This window comes from Vanellus vanellus (assembly GCF_965231255.1).
Source record: "Vanellus vanellus genome assembly, chromosome: Z".
NCBI lineage: Eukaryota > Metazoa > Chordata > Aves > Charadriiformes > Charadriidae > Vanellus > Vanellus vanellus.
The window spans coordinates 87,392,434-87,406,159 of NC_138908.1; the positions used below are offsets into that span (position 1 = coordinate 87,392,434).

Genomic DNA, 13,726 nt, shown 5'->3' on the forward strand with positions numbered 1-13,726 from the left:
CTAAGGACGCTAAACGCGATCTCAGTGCAAATAACGGATCGCAACTTTGCAACCAAAAGAGCTGCGAACCGGGGCTTAATATTTTCTTGCAACGCATCGTTACGCCGGAAACGCCACTGGGAAATGCCTTGATTCCCTCTGGGGTTGGATTGATCACAATCAGGAAGAGGTAATAATATTTGGTATCGATAACAGCGATGTTAATGGCTTTTAGTAATAATTTAGGGCTAATATAAGAAAACGCTAGGCTGATATTCGGGGGACGTCACGCTTTTTACATAAAGCTATTCTTTATAAGCTGATAATATACCGCTGTTAACGAGCTCAGAGTAAATTAATGCCCTCGGGGTAGGTTAGGTAACTGTTAGATGCTCCAGGAGGTGCTTGTGCTGAATCAGGAGGTAACCGATCGCTTAAAGTATTGTTAAAAAATAAATTTTTTTTTTTTTTTTTTTAATTTCTGTTGATGGGTCAGCTTTCACATGGACTTGGTGGACAACAACCAAACCTTAAACTCTGTAAAGAGGTACTGTTCTAAAGCGATTTTTACTGCCCGAGACTGCAGTTTAGCCGTTTCTGGGTTTTGCGCGTAGACCAAACACTTTTCCTTGGGGAACGGTGTTAATATGAAGTCTCACTGTCTTTTCCTTTTCGTTTTATCCCACTTGGATGCAATTATCTAATAAGCCCTGTGCTGAAGCACCCTACTTAGTTTCTGCTCTTCCCAGTCCAGTCGCTTTGTAGGCTTCAGGCTCTGAGCGGTCAATTATTCCTTGTTTACGAGCTTAAATACTGCTGCTGCTCGGGGCACAAGGGACAAACCCAGTGAAATCGGAGTGGACAGAGGAACATATCGCACCGATCACTCATACAAGAAAGACTTTCCAAGTATCCCAAGGAAGTAGCCTGCTCGAGCGTTGCGTGTCGCTCTTCACTTTAGAGAATGGTTCAGGCTGGTGTGTTTTAAGGTGTGATTTTACTGTTAGTTTTTTTTTTTTCTCTCTCTCTCTCATCCCCTGTCATTTTATTCACGCTTATTCCATGCCACCTTGGCCCTTTGTTCCGTAACACCTCAGCCGTGGCCACCACGGCACCTCCCGCCCGCCCCGCCACCCCCGTGCCACCAGCCTCTCTGACTGACTCCTCTCCTTCCCCTTCAGCTGTCCCAAGTTCCAGTGTCCTCCCCTCTGCCCCCCGAGATGTGGTCCCTGTTTTGGTCTCCAGCCGATTTGTCCGTCTCAGCTGGCGCCCACCCGCAGAAGCCAGAGGCAGCGTCCAGACGTACACGGTCTTCTTCTCCAGGGATGGCGTCAACAGGTAGGCGTCAACAGAACATGGGTCTCCTCTGGATGGGGGAATAGTCCTAAGAGTGCCTGAGGTCTTTACAAGTGTCTTGCGAATGGTTCTCGCCCTTGCGGTCTTCTCGCCATGGTGAGTATGAAGCTAGAAATGCCTTGTGTTGCCGTGTGTTTTCGTAGACATCACATCAACGTGTTTATGACAGCACTCGTTGTCTTGGCGTGAAGGACCGTTTGCGTTGACAGTGATGTCTATGGATCTGATCTCCCCCAGCTATTACTCAGCCATCTAACGTAAAATAAAGTATCGTTAGCTCCGTATTTTACCTTTTATCTTCCCCGGAAGATACGGGCTCAAGTGTTCTTTGCATCGCCGGCGGAGATGAATTTGTTGAGCCCATATCAACTGGAGAACTGGAGAGAAGGACCGCTTTTAGAGCAGTGCAAATGGTGTGAGACCTTAAAAACAGGCAGGGGAGCGGGTTGTGAAGATTTTACGTGATTGCGGATATACTGGACCGGCCTGGGTTGTTGCGGCCACGTGGATTAGAGCTGCAGAGCTGATAGCTCGTTCGAGATAATGGCACTATGGATTGATTGGTGTTCGCATGATTCCTCACCGTATATGCTCATTTCACACTCTGGAAGGGACTGCGTATTTACGTGGGTTTGGTTTTGTTTTCCTAACTTCATAAATGATTTTATGCCTGAGAAAAATCTGGTGTTTTTCTCTTCTTGTACGTCATTATGAAGAACTTACTTGGAAGTATCCTGTCCTGTTTTTCGCTGCACTTACGGCACGCTTCAGCTGCCGGCTGGTGACGCGTACGTGTGTGTGTGCTGACAGCAGCTCAGCTTCTGAGGGGACTTGAACAGGAATCTTTGTCGAATTGAAAAAAAATGAGCAGAGGTGCGTTGGATTCACGAGAGCTGAAGAAGGTGGGACCCCACAGTTGTCCAAGTGAGCTCCCCTCTCCTGCAGCGTGGGCTTGTCCTTCATCCGAAAGGGCTTGGTCTTGCAAGCAAAATTTGCTGCTCCTGCCTGGACATTTGCAAGCTTCTCATCTTGATCCCTAACAACGTCCAACTTTCTTTTATAACCATATGGCCATTTCTTCCCCAAAAGTGTTATCGAGCACTGGCACAGCCTGCCCAGGAAAGTGATGGAGTCCCCAATCCCTGGAGGTCTTCAAAAGACGCGTAGACGTGGCGCTTAGAGACATGGTTCAGTGGTGGACTTGGCAGTGCTGGGTTAACGGTTGGACTCGATGATTTTAGAGGTCTTTTCCAACCAAAGTGATCCTGCATGCAAGGTTTTTTTAATTTGTTTCAGTGCTTGTAGACATTGACGGCAGCTGCAAGAGGCAGATGCTCCCGAGTAGAGACGTGCGTCCATCTGGTCCGGCTGAGCAGCCCGAAAGGACGCAACACCCAAAGCGCTTGGGATGAGCGCGTGAAACTCGCTCTTCCCTCTGTAAAACAAAGCTCTTAAATTCAAGTTGGCATTTCTGCGGCCGGTGCTGGAGGCAAGCGTCTTCTGCAGCAGGGTGTCACGGGCGGGATAAAGGGCACGGAGGCAGGAGGGGAGGGTTTGTGGCGAAAACACGGGGTAGGAGAATGGTTCGTTGGGTTTGGTTCACAGCTTAGACACGCCTCCCACCAACCCCTCCGAGAACACCACCTCGCTGGAGCGTCAGGAACGTCGGGGGACACGTTGAGGGGTTATAAGGCACTCGGGGAAGATATTAATTGGCCCGAGCGAAGAAAGTGATGCAAAAAGAGGGATGAACGAATTCAGTGGGAAGTGAGGATGCTCAGCGGCTCCCTTGGCGCTCCCAGTTTGGGTACCAAATGGGGGTTCACATGGCTGAATCGCATGTTTTTGCCCATCTGGGTCCAGGTGGTCTGCAGCCATCGCCACCAGCGATAATGGAACAGGGTCCTGCGCTGCGCGTGGGGGTTCTCATCCCCCCACGTTTAGAAAGCGCTTCGAGATTTGTCCCCGGGCATGAAGCGCCCGTGACGTGGCAACGCCGGAGAGCACTGTTGACATCGCGTATCATTTATTATAACTATCTTAAAAACATCAGAGCTGCTGCGCACAGCTGCATTGAGCCATATATATAACTGAGCTTTTTAGTTCGATATTTAGGAGAAAATACTGATATTCTTATATAGTGGTGTTTCTGAGATTAAAAAAAAAAAAAAAAGGAGGCAAAAAGAGCTCACTCCGGATTCCCTTACACTTTGAAATAGTCTTTCTTCCAGAATTTCCGTGCTGCTGTTCCGAGTCCTGGGTACCAGCAGGATGCCTTAGTCCCATTCCCAACTAGTTGCCCACCTTCTTAAAGAGCCTCTCGCAGAGGACTCTGGGCTCTCTTTTAAAATAAGGAAACAAATAATTCGATAAAATAAAATGAAGGTTGGACTAGATGATCTCCAGAGGTCCCGTCCAACCCCGACCGTTCTGCGAAAATCGAAATTCCGCGACACTCCCTCCAGCACGAGGCTCAAAATATCGCCTGCGGTCCGAAAACTTTGGAACGTGCACCTGTAGTCGCGCACATTCAACCTTTCAAACCGTGAGATAAAATTAAAGTAGTTTTCCTTAAAGGAAAAAGCTTCCGTGGGATTTTTTTTTTTTTTTGAGTTGTTTATTGTTTACGCATTATTTTTACAGTGGAACCGTTTTTCTGTTTAGGAAAATAAATATTGGGTTTGACATTAACCCCAGGGACGCAAAGGAATTGTCAGAGAAATTACTGTACGTCTGGAGGAAGGCGATCCTTCCGCATTGGAGAGCGGGGAGGATTTGCGTGGCAGCTGCCGGCGTCACCGCGGCCAACAGGACACAAAGGACACGCGGCCGCTTCAGGGACTGTCCGGAAAAATAACCCTCCCGTATTCTGTATTCTCTCACAACGTTGTTTTTTTTTCAGCTCAGCCCTTTCAAAGAAACCCCTTTTGGGGAAGTGATTGCACTTATTGCCGTAGCGTAATCACCGGAGCCCTTCTGATGGGATGCTCTTTAATCTTCGGGCTCGGCTCCGCATCCCGCCCGGGATCAAATGGCTTTGAACGCTGCTAAGGGTGATTGGAAAGAGCACTTCGAGGTAAAAGACGAGTTTCTCGGAAAAGGATAAAACAACCCTTCGATCTATTAGGAAAGAAATAAACAGCCGCGCGATATACCCGCGCTCTGAGTTTCCGGTGGAGATAAAAAGTTTGGATATAAAAAGGGGGATATTCCCGAACGTTTGCTGATAATGGCAGACCGTTGGTGGAAAAAATGAGCAAAAATAGAGGATTTCATGTATAGGGTGTGTTAGTAGAGACCTGACTCTCAGTATTGCATGTGTAGGGTCTGTTAGTAGAGACGTATGCATTCGATTGTCCTTATTTTCTGTTAAAATATAGTGGAATATAATGGTAGAATGTCATACATGCATTTCGCTGAGTATCACTCTTCAAGCTATAGACATGTCTACACACCCAAAAAGACCATAAAAATCCATCCTGCCCCGCAGGAGAAATGTTCCCAAAGAGAAAGGAGCTCGTTTAGGTTTCATTTGAGGTTATAAGCTCCCTGAATAAACCCTTATTTTATAAGCGAGAAATAAGGTCATCCGAAAGATTAAAAATGCGGAGTTTGCCAATGCAATGGGTAAATATCCACCTTTTTGGTTTGTTTCCCGTTTTACTGCTGGGAACGGAGCCGTCCTTGGGTGCCGCGAGGGCGGAGGTGCTGCTGCATGTCCAGCAGCTCTCACATCCACTTGAAACTTTAATTTTAATTAATTTATTGGGTTGTGGGTTGGTTTTTTTGGGTTTTTTTTGCTAGAGGGTGGTCTTCAGGCGAGAAGCATCGGGTCCGTCTCCATCATTAAACCCTTTCCCAACCAACAGCATTTGTGTGGGAATGCCGCCCACGTTTTGCTGCAAACTGATTTAGAGCGGCATTTTTTTTTTTGTTGTGAGCGTTTGCGAAATGGGGCGGAATCGATATTTCAAGTCCACAGGCGGGTTCCGATTTTGATCCGATTTTGACATTCCGATTTGCTCTCGGCCTCTCTCTTTGTTCCCTCTTCTCATCCGTCCCCGCTGGTTTGCTTCTTCAACGAGCAAGCGTTGAGTCACAGAGGCATTTGATATTTATGCGGTAGCGTATTAGTCACCGCACAAAAAAAAACCAGAGACTTTGTTTATTTTTACTGATTTGCTCTTGATCTATCACTAAACCGGAAAAAAAAAAAAAATAACTCCTCAAATGTAATCCCAAAGCATCGTTAATTACCTGCGCATAGTTTTCAATGAATTCTGCCTTCCCGGTGAGAATTTACATCGCTGCATTTAAAATCTAATTGACAATAAAAAATTCCCTGTGTATAAAGAATGAGAAATATTTATATGGTAATATATTTCTGTTTAGCATTTTAGATGAGGCACAACCCCCCAAAATACAGCTCGGTTTTTGATTGCCACCTTTGAGATGTCAGGTTGGCTTAAGCAGTGGGTCCTGATTTGTAGCTATCCTTGGGTTTTTAGCAAACATTTTTCCCCAGAAATGAAATGAAATGCTCTGATTTTTTTTTTTATTTCTTTTTTAATTTTTGTTGTTAAAAGAAGCAAATTACCCTGGAAATCAGCTGAACGTTAAACCCTTTGACAAAGAACTCTCTTGCAGGATTGGGACTATTTTTATTTGGAGTCCAACGTTCACTAGAACTTGTTTCCGGTAACAAATTAATAAACGCATAGATGCTCGCAACGAACTTCATAGATCTCCCAGTTTGGCTTCCTGCACGTTGCAGACTGAAGAAATGAATCAAGGGACCACTTAATCGAATACAAAACCTTATATTTGATTAAAATCTGTCTTCAGAATTCAGCTGAAGTTCTATAATATCGTTCCCAGATGATCTATTTACATTAGTTTCGAGGTTTGCTTGTTATAATCAAGGACTTCATGTTATTTTGTGGGAGAATGATAACGGGAGATAAAAAAAAAAGAACTCCAGGTAGTAAAAGTCCGTCCGTTTTAAAATTAATAGTACTCATTTCACAGCGGGGAGCATTAACATGACTTGTCTTACTTGAAGTAACTAATTAGGTGTTTGAAACATTATAAAAGCATTTGTTACACACCTAAGAGATATATGGGAACTGTAATTATCTTTTTTTTTCTTTTTAACATGCTGATACCGTAATGTAACGTGATCTTCAGTCACTGGAAATTACACGTCGAAGCCTCCGTTTTACAAGAAAGTGGATGACTTTAGTCAAGGTCTTTTATTTTTAGACTGTGATTTATGGCCGAGATGGGTTTGAAAAAGAAAACCCCAAACGTAAAGGGGCCCGATTCAAGGATGTTTGGTGCTTTTTTTTAGATAATTCCTGCGTTGCTGTAGCATCTGTAGCGCATTACCCCCTCGCTGGTACGCAGGAGCACACGATGGGCTTTTGGATGTTGGTGACGCTCATCTCGCCTACCTTCAACGTGAGCGTGGGGCAGTGGGGCAGGTCGCTGGAGCCGGAGGGAGGAAGACAGCCGCAGGTTTTACAGCCTCCATCTGACGCGGTTTGGGTATCTATTTGACAGCGACAAGTGTAGGGTGGTTGTATTCAGAAGGAGGGTTTTTTTTGACTTTGGTAGCTGGAGGGTCCACGGTGTCGCAGAAGACACCGCTGCCCGCCGGGACGTTGGCAGGCGGCTTGTTTAAACAAAAGGGATAGTTTTTTCTCACGACTCATAAATACGTTTCCACGGGATATCACAGAAACCAGAATCGGTGGAGTCAGTGGAGATTTGACAGTTGGAAGGCGATGGACCCATTTGGGTGTCTGTGATCACCTGGGTGCCAAAATTCCAGAACCGCGTGAACAGGAGCTCTGTGCCACAGAATAACTGGAGATTTCTGTCCTACGCCAGGAGAATAACCAGATATTTCTATCCTGGTTCCCTTAATCCTCTAAATCTTCGTTATCCTGGCCCCTGCCGGGTGGTGAGATGGGGCTGGGTGGGCTGTTCTCGCCTCAGTCTGCCCGGAGGGAAACCTCAGCCCTTTCTTTTGCTTTATTCCTCTTGGGCTCGGTCCTGGGGCGTTTGCTCAGTTGTTGAGTTTGTTTGATTTTTCAGGCTTGGGGAAACCTGCAACTCTTGTTTAATACAGTCCATTTCTTATTTTCTTTGAGTTACGAGGTCTTGCGCTGCCCTACGGGCTTCTGGCGTTGCATTTGGAAGATGCTCTAGATGTGATAGCTAGAAAAACCACGTTCTAGGAAGTCAAACTTAACAAAGGTTTAATTTGCTCAGCGCAAATTAAATTTGCTGATGCATCCTGAGGTGCATGGAGGGAACGCGCTGGTCCCAAACCCGATCCCCGAGGGGCGCCATTTTTCACTGGCCTCCACTTGGACATGAAGCCGTTGACAGCAACTCGTTGAGCGCGACCATCCAGCCAACTCCTTATCCACTGAGTGGTCCATCCCTCAAATCCACGTCTCTCCAATGACTTGGAGGACCTCTCGCGGGACACTGTCAAATGCTTTGCACAGGTCCAGGTAGATGATGTCGGTTTCTCCTCCCTTATCCACCAACGCTTTAACCCCGTTGGAGAAGGCCAATAAATTTGTTGGACACCATTTGCCCTTAGCAAAGGTTGTCCCTGGTCACTTCCTTATTTTCCATGTGCCTTTGCGTAGCTTCCAGGAGGATCTGCTCCGTGATCTTGCTGGGCACAGAGGTGAGACTGACCGGCCTGTAGTTCCCCAGGGCTGCCTTTTTTTTTTTTTTTTCCCCTTTTTAAAAATGGGGATTATGTTTCCCCATTTTCTAGTCAGTGGGAACTTCACCGGCCTGTCCCAACTCCTCAAGGGTGACGGATGGTGGCTTAGCAACTTAGCAATAGAGACGTTAAAACTCCTGTTGTCTCTGCTAAGAGGCAATCCGACCGTTTTCCCTAGGGAATGTTCACCGGAGCTTTGTCCCGTCGCTCCTCGGAGGGTTGGAGCAATGGTGGAGCCTGGCGCTCGGATGGTGGGACCATTCTTTGGCCTGAGAAATTTCATTTGGAGGAAACGTTCCCCGAAGGAATAATAATCTCCGTTCTCTGAATCGCTGCTGTGCCTATTGCAGCCCGGAGAACCGCAGCAGAGCTGCAAAAAAAGTTGGCGATTAGTCGATTCGGTCTTAAATGATTTTTTTTTTTTCGGCGGCATGAAATCTACGTTATTGTTGGGTTTCGCTGTTCAGAGGTCCTCTCGTAAAGGAGAGGAGCGAGGCATGCCGCCCATAATAAATCGCTTACGAAAGCACTTTTGCCTACTTCTGTTTGCAGATTGTGCGTGAAATGACTGTGATTTCATCCAATTTAAACCCTGCTTTGCTGTTTAGGGATTGCGTTTTTCCCGGATAATCCCGTGTTAATGACTCTAGGTCTGTGTTTTCCTCACCGATCGTTTTCTCTCACCCCTTTAGCCCATCACCTTTGGTTCTGGGTGCTTATGGTGCCCGGAAAAATTTATATAGCACTTGCCCTGATGGGAGGACGATGTCCCGCGCGTCTCCCTGGCCCTGGGGGCTGCCGCCTTCTAGTGTCTGGGCTGTACCTTCACTCTGGTGACCACCAGAACTCGTCACTGGGAGCGGCTGGTGGAGGAGCATCAATGGCATTTTTTTTTTTCCAGGGCTGTGATAACAAACTATAGGATGAGTTGGAGAGAAATAGAAACCTGGCTGCTGCAGGCAATAGTGAGGTGCTAATTTGGTGCTGGCCCCACGGGCACGTTTTCCAAAGCTGATGGCCGAGGTCACGTCCGTGGGGTGGCGTCCGACCATCCTCCCGCCTTAGGAGAAGGCTCTGCCCCTGAACTGCCCCAGTGCTCCGTTGGCCAAGGGGGGAACGTAGTATGAACTCCACAAATGGGTTTTCATTTTAGAGCTGCGAAACGGTGAGTGGTAGCGCCGTCTTAGGAAAAAAAAAAAAAAAAAAAAATTCTGGGTGGTCCCTTTGCCTATGAAACGGTGGGGGCCGGTGGTGATGGTTTGGAGGTGGAGATGTAGCAGGAACCCCCACAAGGGGTGGGTTTGCAGAGCAATCCCAACCCAGTTCCCATCGGCCGGATGTTTACAGTCCCATATGCATCTCGCTTCTTATGTTTTCCTGTGTTGTATAGCCATTTCTTTCCATCAATTTTCCTTTTTTGTTATATTAAGAAAAGCAAAAAAAAACCCGAGTATACCGTATACCTTTTGAAATGGTAAAAGACGAGTCTTTTTTTGGAGCGCTCGCAGCGTTCCCAGTGGGCCCCATCACTTGAATTAGGCTTTTAAAAGTAAAAATAATAAAAAACCCTCCGAAAAAAACCTATAGATGAACAAGCCTCAAACCGAAGTCTGATGAGTAATCGCACCGTGCAGGCTGCCAACTATAAACAAGTAATGCTTGGAGATCCAAATGAATTTTAAAATGTTTTTTTTTTTGTGTGTGTGTGTGTGTCTGTGTGTGTTTCTTTTAGGGAACGGGCAGTCAACACGTCTCAATCTGGGACGCTTCAACTGACCGTGGGCAACCTGAAGCCGGAGGAGACCTACACTTTCCGAGTGGTGGCGTACAACGAGCGGGGTCCGGGAGAGAGCTCGCAGCCCGTCAAGGTCGCCACGCAGCCCGAGCGTGAGTACGCGCGGGATCGGCGTCTCGGCGCCAGCTGGAACGGCCAACGGCGGCTCTGCCGCGCTCACGGGGCGTTGGGTGAAGTTTTTCCTAGAGCCCCTCTTAGAAAATACGGCCCAGTAAAAGGAATACGGAAATATTCATTAGAAAATAAGCGCGGGGAACGAAACCGTTGCTCGGTTCGTACTGTTCCTGGCGGAGCATCGAGCTGCTCAACGGCAGTGTGTCGCGAGTTGGTGGCGTGACTTTGATGATCGCGCATCCCGTCTATTAGGTGACAGCGTAGGTGACACCAAAAGCTGTGCCGTGGTACGTAAGGTGGTGTTTTTTCGCTAGGAAACACGATAAATTTACCGAAAGATATAAAAACCTGTCAGCTGGAGTACACATTTTGGCTTATTGGGGTTTAAAACCAAATCTTTTCTCTTAGTTACCGTTTAGCAGTCGGTGTGTTTTATAAATCTTTGGAGCAGGCGGAACCTTTCAGTGGACACTTTTTCTGTATGTCTCATTTTATTGTATTTGCACGCGTCTGCTCTCCGGAAAGAAGAGAAATTTCTTCTGGTTGAGTTTGTCCTATTGCTATTTTTCTCGCTTGGAAGGTCCAAGAAGGACCGTTGGGGAGAGAGGATTGAAACGTTAGTTGAGCTCTTCTATGGAAAAATCAATGTTTGGGAAGAGTTGGCTGTAAAAATGGGACCGGTATCTAATTCTTAGCACGGAGAATGGGTGCTGTGTCTCGTACTGGTGGGCACTGGAGTGCTTTGATGAGCCACAAGGGTGATGGTGGGATGCTGAGCGTGCGTTTTTGGATGTGCCCGCGTTTTAGATACATCTTCGATCCCGGCTCTGAGATTGCTCTGCCACTTACTGCACTTATTTGCGGTTACTCGACCGCCGCGTGCAAACACAAGCGAGGTGGTTTCCCAGCCCCTTTTTTGGGGAAATAATTCTTGAAAGTCCCTTTATGAATCGGAACCTTTTGAAAGGGAGGTGTTAAGACCGTCAGCATCATCTCTCTCTTGGTAATTTATCTCTGCGTAGGAATGCGCGTACGCGCGTTTCTGTATATGTTTGTAGTTTTTATATACGCGTTTACAGAAGTAAAATAACATTTCAAGCCAGAAAATGCCTTCCCCCTCGCAAAGCCCCGGTGAAAAGCAGGCGCCGCCGCCACCCCCTGCTGTTACCGTCTGAAGCTGCCACCGCGCAGTTCCCGGCTCCGGTTTCACGCGCAGCGTAGACATTGGGAATCTCTTTCCTATTTTAATAACTTCCAGATTTCTCTGAAGTGTCAAGTTTGAGCGTGGAGAACATATTGCTTTCCATTTTTGGGGGGTTTTTTTGTTTGTTTTTTTGGTTTTTTTCCTTTTCACTTTTTGCTGGCGACCAAATTATCTTATCATTTTGCAACCCGTCTCTCCGGTCCTGGGAGGCAGTCGGCTTCTCTGCCGCTGTCTTTTAGAACATGCTGTAACTATTGTACAATAAATTACATGGCTGCCCATAAATTGAATTTCCACATTATTTGAAAATACCCGAAGTATTATGCAATCTGGCATTGTTAAAAGAAGAAAAAGCTGATGAAAAAGGACATCTGAAATTCATGTCTGTCGCTGCCTGTTTCGAAAAGTGCATACATTTGCGCAGTAATCAGTTTAAAAGATCAACAGAACAAGTTGCAGCTTTTGGAAATAATCATCCAGAATGTATGGGCTGGATTTATATGAAGGGTTTTGTCCCCAGATTAACACAAACCCCCTCCTTTTTTTTTTTTTTTTTTTTTCTTTTTTTTTTTTTTTTTATACTACAACCCCCTTTTTCTCTGCCTTTATGGTATATAATTTCACTACAGTATTATCAGCCCGGATTTAAATCCCTGCCTGCTTAAGCCATGTCTAATCTTTTCATACCACATGTGGAGACTTTGTCGGTTATTATTTTGGCTCCTCAAGATGCTGTTAAAGCAGCTGGGGAGCGGAGAATAAAGAACCGCATCTATCCTCCCAAGGAGGATTGGAATTGTCCGTCCGAGCTTTGAAAGCCGTTCCCCGCTGTGGGACCAGCTCGCTTCTTTTCGCAGCCCTTTGGAATTAAAACCGGTTCCCTAATACATCCGTGTCTCCGCGATGCGTGTATTAGTCGCTGAAAGAGAAGATGAAGAGGAAAACGTGTTGGCCTGCCCCAAAGAAACGTGACGGCATCACTCCAGCCTCGTAAAGATGCTTCTTATCATCTCCCTTCCAGTGAAATCAATTTAGTCTGCACTGACATCTCAACTTCTACCCGAGCATCTTTAAGGGCTTTGTAAGGAATAATTAATTACCGTAGCCTTCTGAGGTTGGGAATTACGACTCTACCTACTTAAGAGAAGCCCAGCTGTGTCCCCACATGTCTCCCCCCTCCCGCGCTATACTGCCAGGAGCACGTCTCTGTTGTCCCCAAGGTGGGGAGCAGCCAGGAGGAGCCGTGCCCCCCCTCCCCGCCCCCCCCTCATCCTGAAAATGGGAATTCTGAAACAAATACCGAGATTTGCCGTGGATTTACGGAGCGAGTGGGGCTTTTTGCAGCAGCGAGAAGGTCTCCACCTTGTCTTAGGAGACTTGGATGACTTTGGTCACTGGGATCCACACCCGCCTGGATACTTTGGTAATTCCTTTCAATTCCCGTTAGGGGCTGGTGCATCTGACCTCAGAAATCAGTCCCTTTCTCGTTTCAGAATTTCATTTTTTTTTGTCATTATGGGTGGGGAAGCATTTAGATTACTTCTTGGATCATTTTGTCGCTGACTGGTTGCACCTGAATTTTCTCGCTGAGACAAATAGCAGCAAAAATTACCGTCAGCACTGCATTAAAGCAATTGCACCAGAAGTTATTCCAGTTTTTTGGGTTTGGTGTGGGGTTTTGTTGGCTTTTTCTTATTTTTTTTTTTCCCCCTACAAGTTTTTCAGCGGAGACAATAGTCTTTGAAGTTATTGCACGGGAAATGTTAAAAAGACAGAGACAAAATTCCAACCGCAGTCTCTTTTAACGTACATTCCTTATACAAATGTCAAAACCGCATAGAAAATTAAAAGGCCATTAAAATTAATGCAAGGAAAATTCACATGAAACAGCAAGGGAAGGCAGGGACGCCTTTGAAAGCCCACGTAGATGACACTTTTATCAAGCAGTAGTCAGTTCTGTATATGTGGATCTGCGCAGATTATGTTTGCAGAATAAACATGTGCTGGGAGTAATTGAATTTTTCTGAAGACTTGTATCACACCCATCCCTTTTAGTCACCGATCGTCACCTCTCGGGGCTGGCCAGTGTCCCCAAGCAAAGCTGGCCCCTGCCGCTGTTGGATGCTGCGTATTTCAGGGGGCACTAACGCCACCTTTGCTCCCTACTCAGCTATTTTGGGTACCAGTTTCAGTCGCAAGGATGATAACGTCGCTATAAATGATGCGAAACTATCTCATGATAGTCGGGGTCTTGCTGAAATGGGATGGGTTTGGGTAGACGCTGCAGGTTATCCGGGAAACCTCCCACCAAAGTGGACTTGATCAGGTTTTTTGGGACCAGAGAGTTGAGAAACCCTGTTCTCCATCGCAAAATGGGCGAAGAAGGTTGATCTTCCCAGGTCCCTTCCAGCCTGGGCTATTCCTTCAGTCTATGACTTTTCCTCTCTCCTTCCTCACAGCCAGGTACAGGTCTATCCGTGCCGCTTCCACAGTGTCCTTCGTGGCAGAGATTTCCCTTTCCATCCTGTAC

General features: G+C 46.5%; 1 protein-coding gene across 1 annotated transcript in view; it reads left to right on the forward strand.

Annotated features, from left to right (window-relative positions):
- Window positions 1-13,726, forward strand: part of DCC (DCC netrin 1 receptor) — a gene marked incomplete at both ends in the record, with an annotated part of 609,880 nt that overhangs the window by 428,495 nt on the left and 167,659 nt on the right. Inside the window, 2 exons of the mRNA XM_082497412.1 lie at window positions 1,161-1,317; window positions 9,816-9,970. Of these exons, the coding sequence (XP_082353538.1) occupies window positions 1,161-1,317; window positions 9,816-9,970 (312 nt within the window). The remainder of the gene's footprint in view (window positions 1-1,160; window positions 1,318-9,815; window positions 9,971-13,726) is intronic.